The sequence below is a fragment of the Apis laboriosa genome, unplaced genomic scaffold (genome assembly GCF_014066325.1).
Source record: "Apis laboriosa isolate Shangri-la unplaced genomic scaffold, ASM1406632v1 scaffold5_cov152, whole genome shotgun sequence".
Lineage (NCBI taxonomy): Eukaryota > Metazoa > Arthropoda > Insecta > Hymenoptera > Apidae > Apis > Apis laboriosa.
Genome location: NW_025223857.1, coordinates 244,211 through 254,375, shown reverse-complemented (window position 1 = coordinate 254,375; position 10,165 = coordinate 244,211). Strand labels below are relative to the sequence as shown.

Here is a 10,165-nt window from a genome sequence, read left to right as displayed (position 1 = left end):
ATCACGGAAGGAGAAAGAAAGAATAATCATTTTCTAATTCATTTTTATTATATTCGAAACTAAATGCAAAGAGGAAAATGCAAAGAGAATGGAGAATGGAATAGATTAAAAGGGAAAAATTGGTATTCGAAAAAAGAGAGAAGAAAAAGAAGAGAAAAGGGATGAGAAGTTGAATAAAAGGAAAATGGTAGAGATAGAAGTGCGGGTGGGCAATGATTGAGCAAGATAGGATGGAGGGGTTAAGGGGTTAAGGACGTGGAGCATAGGTGAGCGCGCGCGCGCGTATCGGCATAGGTAAGAAGAGTGGAAGAACGAAAGGGAAGGGTGAAGCGGGAATGTGAGATGCAGGCATGGAAAACGGGGTGGTGGCGATGGTGGGAGGAGGCGAAGGTGGTGGTGGTGATGGTAGAGGTGGTGGCGGCGGTGGCGTTGGCAGCGAGCGGCGAGGGCAGCAGAGTCGGTGGCCGTCGGTCTCGACACGAGTTACCGTGACAAGTGCATTACCTATTGCACGTCGACCGAGTACACACACACCATATTCACACATACGTCCATACATATACACACATCACACACGTACACATACTAAAAACGACACGTCGTCGTTGAGAGTGTTTCGACAGACGCGTGACAAACGGATTTTTCTCTTTCCTCATCTCTATTTCTTTTCTTTCTTTTCCGTCACCTTTTCCTCACGTTTCCTTTTTCGTTTCCGAGCGTTTCCGAGCGCATCGCGATTGGCTCGCTCGGATATCGCTCGCTTTTTCCCTTTATCAAGGGTCGGATTCGTGTACGCGCGTGCATTTTTCGACTGACTGGAGAAGAATCAACAGAAGGATAGAAGCAAAGTATCGCACGAAATTTCACCCTGATCGGTCTGTAAGAAGATCGACAAGTGGAGCGCGCGATGGCGGACGATCAAGAAGCAAACAACACGTGCGAGGATTCCCTCGGGCCCGGCGATGCAAACACCGCATTCGCTAAGAAAATTCGAGGACGAAAAGGGGCCCTGAAGAAAAAGAATGTCTACGTGGTCAAGAATCACAGTTTCATGCCTCGTTTCTTTAAGCAACCAACCTTTTGCAGTCATTGCAAGGACTTTATATGGTAAGTCTTTCAAATTTTCGTTTTCTCGTCGTCATCGTATACGTATGCGCGTTCCATCGCACTTTTGTGACATTTTGTTTCTTCGCATCATCGCTCTATTTTTTTTCTTCCTTCTCCCCTTCTTCTCTATCGATTATTTATTCCATTCCCGATCAAATATCTCGTTTTTTTTGCCCAATTCCGTTCAAAATTTCTAATTGTCCTTATTTCTTTCACTTCTCTTTTTCTCCTTTTTCTATTTGACACGTATATTTTTTTCTCTTTCTGTTCTTTGATAATACATAAATCCAGTGGCCGATAGTTGCCGGTAGAGTAACTCGAGCAACGGTTAAACGGTCCGTCCTTGAGAATACTCGCGCTTCGTCTAAATTAGAAACAACGACCGGATGAGAGATCAATTCGAGCGCGGGATTTTCGAACGATTTTAAACGAATCAATCATGCATGAAACGAGTTCGATTTTTTGTCTTCCAAAAACCGGTTCTATGACATTCGTGCGACGATCAATCGTGTTTTTCATAGATAGAATCGGAGAAAGCAGAATGACATTGAATATCGATTATAACTACGGTAAAAAAAACGGTCGTAATCGTAATAGCAATATATAAAGCGACAATATGATATATCGCAATTGTGTAAGAAATTTTTTTTTCAATTAAAGTTGTTTAGTCTATCTTATTTTTAATACGATTTTATTTTATTACCGGTATAACCAGTAATGATACGTAAACGATTGATTGAAACGTTAATCGATCGAAAAAAAAAAGGTTACAGTATATCATAACCCGGACGGTGTCTAACGAGTAACATTTACTCGTAGTTGAAACGGTTACAGGCATTGACGCACAATAGCGAGCGACCCAGTAACCAAACTAACTTGTTTCGCCGACATCGATTTTGCCGTTCAGAACGGACGCAACAGACATTTCCGATCCAATTCTTTCCTATCTTTTGTTTCGTTTGCCTTCTTTACCGCAAAATGCAAAGGAACGTGAAACGTGAAACGACGACGAAGAAATCGTTTCGATCCTCTTAACGATTGTCGTTTTTTTCCTCTCGTTCGATTTTCCTTCGTTCCAATTTGATTCGGTTAAAGAGATCGGCGATAATTGGGTTAAATTGTTTCAAACACGGTTAACTGATCCATCTCTATATCTATGACTCTTTTCGATCAACCGAGAGAATCCGATCTATCAGATCGAATCAGACTTACGTATAATCAAAGCGAAAATTAAATCTGCTCGTTCTATTTTTTTTCTTCGCGAGTAAAATTTCACTTTACCATTCGAGTTATCATCAGTTTGAAGGACAATATGATCGCGTTATGAAATATGAAATCACAAAAGACAATGACGTCACGTATTTTCTGTTTAATTTTTTTTTCCAAAGAAAATAGAGAATTACTTGTTCGATTTCGTTATCCAATGCGAACATCTTTCTAAGGATCGACAAAAGGATCGACATGGATGACCGCAAGATTTATTATTTCACTGGCTTCTGTCTATTCGTAAATCACGTGTACCGATCGTGAGGCGTAACGTATTTAAAACCATAAGTCGTTATCGAGTTGTGCGGTTTCGCGTGACGAAACTTGTTTTGTCCGTGTCAGGACAACGAATACGAATACGCGCACGTCTTTCGTTTTTAATTACATGCTTACATTTTTTTTTTCTATTATAACATGTATTCGATCGTTTGATAATGTCAAACATTCGAAAACATTCGATCAATTTTATCCTTCTCTTCTTTCTCGGATAAAATAAGATGGAAAAAAAAAATATATTTCTTCGTCGATTGATCTGATTATACTGCGAATAAAGATAGCGAAAAAAAAATTGAATGCTCGTTACGAAGCACCGATGCGTGGATAACGATACGTGGTTTGAATTAATGGCGAAGCAACGCTAGTAGCGATCAAACGAAATGAAACGATACGAGCTCGAGTTTCGTAAATCGACGGAACTTTTATCCGCGTTAATTTTAATGGAATTTCAACGCGAAACGTCGTCACACAAGAAAATTTCACTCGTTATTGTTGAATAAACATCGATCTATCGATTTGCTTCGATTAAACGGAACTACGTTCGTTTCTGACGTAATTTATATCACGCTCAATTCGATAGCGCATATTTTCGATCGATCGAATATCTTTGCTCTTTGATTCGAACAATAATATAAAGTTGAATTTACGTATCTCGATTTTTAGAGATAAGTTTGGTGTCAGTGTTATAAATTAATTATAACAGAAAATATCAAAATTGTTTAAATAAATGTCTCGTTGTTGTATCTTGTAACTTTTTTCTCGGTTTTTCATTTAACAACGATAAGACGACAGAATTACATTATCAAATGTGACGAACGATAATAAAATATAGTCTCTACGAATGATCGCAATCTGGGAAAAAGAGAATTCGAATAGGACGTGTTGAAAAATAAACGTTGCGATTACCGAATAAACAAACCTATTCCATTTTATTTGTGCGTGTGTTTGCCTGTATACTTGAAATTCGACTGAATTTCAGGACACGGATTCCGATAATCCCGGTCATTCCTTGAGAATTCACGAGAATCCTATCGCGTTGATCGTATTGCCGCGGCTGGTTACTTAACACTGAATAACTTTGAATTTCGATTCACCAACGGTCGTTCGCGGAATAACCTTGGAAATTTTGTCCGTTCGAAATTAAAAAAGACATCGCTGCGACGATTTATTTACGATATTTTTCCAACCCATATATATCATTTCATCGCGCACGAAGAAATTCCGTTCCACGCGAAATCTAGAAAAGCGATCGTGGTCTGGCCTTTGGCCAGCGGTTCCCAACTGCCTGTTGAATTTTTCCATCTTACTCGAAGGATTTCTCTTTTAAAATCGAATTTTTCTTCTTTTTAAATCGATAAAATGCTTTTTTTTTTTTGGAAGAAATAGAAATGCGGCGTTCGATAATTTCGGATGACGAGAGGTAAGAGAGAGAGAAAGAGAAAGAGAGAGAGAGTTACGTGATGGTGCGCGCGCGAGTACGCTTCGTTTGGGAATTTTTAGCGGTCCGTTGCGGTTCATTGCGGTCCGTGAGAGGAGAAGGGGGACAGGAGAGGGCAGGATGGTAGAAAATCGATGGAAACCGAGCGAACCCAATTAGCTTGGAACAAAAGGCTTTCGATGGATTCTTGCGCGGATCGGTAAGGTCGTCGTCGATTAGCCCGGGAAACCCGTCACGGTTCAAGAAGCACCTTCTTCGAATCTATATCTATCTATGCGCATACGTATAATTTTACGATCGATTACTTTTCTTCGTGAACAAAAATTGAAAAATCTTCGTTTCTCTAGCTGTCTTTTCGAGTATAACTAGATTTTCTAATTTCTTGACAAACGCAAATCGGATTCGCTATATTTTTCAACCATTTTCTCTTATTATCAATTTCGATAACTTCTTCTCGAATTGCTTACGATTCGATCGATCGGAAATTTCACTCAAAGACCATATCGATAGTGAGTGAAATGCGAACTTTTTCAACCTCGCTCTCGGTATCAGATTTCGCTTTCGATATTCGGCTCGTTCTACACGAGAGACAAAACGAAAATTTTTGTTTGAACTCTCACAACAATTCGTATTATTGGGCGATCGTGTGTCGGATACCAGGATATCGGGCGAGCGGCACACATGCTCCCTTTCGGCTCCGATAGCCGAACCGGTCGACTAAATCGACCTTAATTTTCCAAAGGGCGGCTGTTCACGATACGTGGCGCATCTCGGATCGAAAATAGAACCGGTCTACTCGTCTCATTCCAGTTATAGTAACCTCCGCTGCACAACATCTATGGCATACATATACGTGTACACGTAGCAACGAGGTGTAGAAACGTTCACACCTCGAGCGTTAATTCTCGTTTTTCCAGCGAGCCTACAATTTTAAATTTTCGCGTCTTCAAGTTTTCCACATAGATGGGACTAGAATTCAATTTCTAAAAAGAAAAAAGAATAGTATAATATTAAACAATGATCGTTTGAGGATGGAACAGTTGTTTCCTCGCCATACTCGTCAACTATCTTTCGACGCAACAAGCGCGCGTGTTTCGATTTAAGCTTCAAAGAAATGTAGGCTAATCGGGGATTCGCATCGATTTTTCTCCTCTTCTTCTTATTCTTTCCTCCTCGAATTACACGTGTCTTCTTTCAATTTTTCCTTCTTTTCGTTTCACTCTCTACTTTATTTCCACAATTTTTTTTCGAAAATCGTCATCGTCTCGATGAGAAGCGAGAATTCTGTTCGGTACATTCCGTGATCGAACGAAATCGTTACGCTCGATCCATCAATGTTTCGCATCTTCTCTTGTTTCTTAACTCATCATTGTAACTCATCGTTTTTAAGAGAATTACGGCCAATTCGATATGCTTTATCGTTTCGAATCGAAACCTATTATTGATACATTGTTCAAACCTTGAAATATCGATCTGTTCGTTGAAGCTGATGTAATCGTTAACAGTCAACCGTTACAGAGACGTTACGCGTCAGATTATCGATAAACGGATATCATATTGAAAATTCACTTTTGATAATGATAATGATCATTCTAACATTGAGATCATATTTTCGTATAGAGAAGCCGAATTTTATCTCGTTCGAGTCGAGATTTAAAATTCGAATTGATTGGCTATGAAAATTGACAATACATGTAATTTGACGGAATAAAAAATTTTTATTTCCTCGAAATTATCGGTATTCATTTCGGAAAAATATTTTCATCTCCATTTTCGACAAATGAATCAAACAGCGATAAATAATGCTACGTATAACTGTCAGCTTTCTTTGCCAACGAGAACAACGAGAGAACGATGAAACGTTCGCTGAACGAACGAACGAATGACGGAATGTAAACTTTTGTTTCAGGGGCTTCGGGAAGCAAGGATACCAATGTCAAGGTAAGAAACTTGTTCGAGGCTTCGACACCCGCGATTCGAAACACTTTCCGTGACACCTTCGCCTCCATTTTGTCCTGTTTATATTTCCAGTCTGCAGTTTCGTCGTTCACAAACGATGTCACGAGTACGTGACCTTCACGTGCCCTGGTGCTGACAAAGGAGCTGATTCCGACGTGAGTATCGAGCAACCGCATATTTCGTTAGACACGATTTCTGTTCGTTTATTATTCTTCTTTCTCGACGCAGTTTTATCGCCCCTTTCTCTCTTTCGTCCTAAGCCAAGGACCAATGAAATCTCGCGATCGCGATTCGATTAGTAGCTCGTGTACTACCCGACTTCTTCCCTCGATTGTCGCGTACCTATTCATTACAAATTCGTAAGGCGGAAAGGAGACACTCCTCGCAGTGATCTCTTTCGAGGGGAGAGGAAAATGGCGATTATTGCTGCATCTCTTTCTCTCTCATTCTCCCCCAGTGAACGCGAATTAATCAATGACGCGAGCGCCCAAACGCAACAGGGCGTTTATTTTGCAATAATAACTGTACATATCGCTATTTTCTTACTAATTAAAAACATTCGATTCGGAATACGAATGTTGACTATCGATAATCCATACGATACGGTGTATGTAGATGAGAGAGAAAAAGAAAGAAAAGACGTTGTATGCACGTGACGTGTGTGCGTGTATGTGTGTGCGCGCGCGCGCGTGAGAGAAAGAGAAGAGAAAGTGGGAGGATAAAGAAGGAAGAAGAAGGGTAACGAGCTGAAACAAAGTTGCCAAAATGGCATATCGCGACGATCAGAGAAGGATAAGAATGATCCTCGGCTGGAGCAAACAGGGAAAGGATACCCGGGGCTAAGAGCTATATAAATATATATATATATATATATACATTTTTCCACGTTTTCTCGCACCGCGCACGATTGGCCTTAAGCGTTTACTGCGCTTCGTTTTAACCACGCTTATAACACGGAGTATAATTATGCGGACGAGTAATATAAGGGAAATTATGCGCGTTGGAAAAACCAAAACGGTTTTAAAATTTTCAGGAACAACGTTCTCGACTCGTTCGCGATCAGTTCGCTAATTCCTCTTCTTTCCGAGTCGCGAACGTTTTTTCCTCATCACTGCGGAAGGAAATGGTTTTTTTTTTCTTATTCATACTTCGACTAAAACGATCAATGTCCTAGCGTCGTCCTCCTTGGCCCTGGTGCTGATTTCCTTCCTGTGCTTCTGTGCTTCGAAGACGACTCTTCTCGATACCTAAAAAAAAAAACCTTGAATCATTGTCCTTCCTTTTTTCGAATCGCGCCTTGATTTTCCTGAACGGCGATGCTCAAATTTAACGTAGAGGGCAATAATCAAATTCAACGCGTTTTAAGAGAAAGCGAGAGAATAATTCGAACAATAACGGTCGCCGTAGTACGGAATGACATCGAGCCACGCCGAACCAAAGATGTCGGTTTCGCGGTTGCCAACTCTGTTCCAAACTCTCTGTTTCCAAACTTGGACCAGAGAGAGACACGAAAAGAGACGAAAGTTATTATTGCGCGATCGCTTATCGGGGAAATCGTCTTCTTCCTTCCTTCCTTCGATCCTTTCTTCTCTATTTATTCTCCTTCCCCACGCCTATGACCCGAGAGTCTGCGTGTGTGTGCACGGTGTAATGGTGTAATAACGCAGGACACGCGGACGAAGCACCAATTCAAGCAACACACCTACAACAGCCCCACCTTCTGTGACCACTGCGGTAGTCTTCTCTATGGTGTCATCCACCAGGGCATGAAGTGCCAAGGTATCATATCAAAAACAAAGAAAATGGAAAGAAACGAAAAATAAAAAAAGTAAAAAACGAGAACACGTAACCAGTCACACGCACACAGACACACGAAAAGAAAAAAAGAACACAAACACTGTCGCACATTATTGCCGATCGTATACTTTTTGTCTATGGTCTACCGTCTGTTCGTGGTGTTGCTTTGTCTTCGTCTACTGATCTTCTTCCTCTTTCTCCTTTATCTTTTCTCTCGTTCTATCTTCTCTTTTTCCTTTTATTCTTCTTCTTTTTCTTCCTCTTTCTCTTCTTCTATTTCTACTTCTTTTTTCTCACTTCTCTGTTTTTATTCCTTGTAATAAAATAAATATATATATATACTTTCAAAAAAAAGCTTGCCCTTCTTGCGAAAGTCGTATANTTATATATATATATATATATATATATATATATATATATATACTCGTGTGTGTTGAGTAATAACCGTAACCGACTTTCGCAAGTACGATCGAGGAAATAGATGCGCAAAAAAATATTTCGAAACAGGTGGTTGTTCCTTCGTCCTCGATGCGCATCCACTTTTCCCTCGATCTTTCGACATCCATTCGTTCTCTTTCTCTGGTACAATTCGCGGCAAGCTTTCTCATCCCAATCCACGTGCGGCTTGATCGCAAGGACCGCTATTTGTGCCTCTGAATGTCTACGTGTTTGCAGACGTATGTCGATATTAAGCATTACCACGCATATCTTATACGTACCGCTCTCTATGTGCGCACAGACAATGTATCTGTTTATTTTCCTCCGGGAAAGGGACCTAAACGCGAAGGAAAGAAGAGAAGCATCTCTCTCTCTTTCTCTCTCTCTCTCTCTCGCTTTTACCCTTTATGATCGTGGTTCGAATCGAATTTAGCGATGGATCTTGCTTAGATTCGTACTTTCGAGAATTTTTCGTATCGAGAAAAGAGAAAACGATATTATGCCCATCGTTGGAGGAATCACGTTTTTTAAATTTGAAATCTCTTCTTTCTTTTTTTTTTCTAATTTATACAACGCGTTCGCGCGAAACATTTTCCTTTCCACGCTCGTACTGACTTTAAATCTTTATCACTTAAATCACACTTGTCATCTACGACGTGTGTTCTATGACACACGTGCGCATACGATCGATGTTCATACACGGCACGCGCAATATATATATTTAGTTTGGTCCTTTATACATCGATAATTTCGTTCTTTCGATCTTTTTTTTCGTAACAGTTATTTCGAATTTTTCGATAGGTAAAAATCATAAAGAATGATTTAAAAAAAAAGGAAAAAATAAAAAAAAGATAGAAATAGCGAGAAAGAATAATAAATACTTTTGCTCGTCGAATTTCACGTAGATATCGAAAAAAAAAGAAAAGCGATGTATTAAGTTTAAACGATTAAAAGGATTGCGATCATGCCGTGAGTAAATCTTTCTCTTTTTATTAATTTTTTCGAACAAGAACAGAAGAATTTTTGATCTTCTTTGTGTTACGTTATATAATATACGTTATATAATATATATATAAATATATATTTGTAAATATTTCTTCCATTTTGTACGATCTATTATTCGATGTATCATTCAATGTCTCTCCGCTTTTATTTATCTCCGAATTTAATCTGTTTTTCGCACTTTTTTTATTTACATCGCATCACGCAAATTCGTTTCTCGACGACGCGTAAATTTCGTCGACGCGTTTTTTTTTCTTTTCCCTTCTTCCCTCATAGTAGTTTACTCGTGTCATTTAGTAACGTAACGCGGGTAAATTGAAATTCTTTCGAGTACGCGTACACACGAGCCGTGAACGCGCGAATTTACGCTTTATCGTCGGCTGAGAATGACACTCGATGCCAGGAAGAAAAGAGGAAGAGCGAACGAGCAAGTTAATTAAACGCTCGACACTGCGAGAAGGAAGAAAAGGCTGGAAAATTAGAGAAGCAAAGGAGCGGGGCGTTAGCGTCCGAGAGAGGCAAACACCTTCCGCCCACCTCTCTCTCTCCTCCCTCCCCCTTTGACGAGCCGGTCCATTTCACTCGGTCTTGTTCAACTGCTCCCGTTCCATTCCCTCCATTTCTCTCTCTCTCTCTCTCTTGCTCTCGCTCTTTCTAATTGCGTTTCGTCGCGGAAGAAAACCGAGAAGAAAAACAACGAAATTGAATTTTACGAGCAAAGCGTGACCTTAACTGAGTTTCGACCCTACAACGATACCCGACTTTGGCTGCCTATCTTTATCGTTATTGCGAGGAAATAGGTGTTTACTCGCGGAACACGGCTCGTTTCTTTTCTGCTCTGTTTATCTCGAATATTTTTCTCTAGAGGCTAACTTTTCAAAA

The 10,165-nt window shown here is 40.0% G+C and overlaps 1 protein-coding gene across 2 annotated transcripts in view; it reads left to right on the top strand.

Annotated features, from left to right (window-relative positions):
• The first annotated feature begins 449 nt into the window (after nucleotides 1–449).
• The window catches only part of LOC122718279 (protein kinase C, brain isozyme), a 16,881-nt gene continuing 7,165 nt past the window's right edge, over nucleotides 450–10,165 (top strand). The window contains exons 1-4 of one of the 2 annotated variants that reach the window (XM_043943172.1): nucleotides 450–1,107; nucleotides 5,997–6,028; nucleotides 6,119–6,201; nucleotides 7,714–7,825. In XM_043943172.1, the coding sequence (XP_043799107.1) occupies nucleotides 908–1,107; nucleotides 5,997–6,028; nucleotides 6,119–6,201; nucleotides 7,714–7,825 (427 nt within the window). In that variant the 5' untranslated portion in view covers nucleotides 450–907. The remainder of the gene's footprint in view (nucleotides 1,108–5,996; nucleotides 6,029–6,118; nucleotides 6,202–7,713; nucleotides 7,826–10,165) is intronic. The other variant, XM_043943173.1, reaches the window with a different exon arrangement.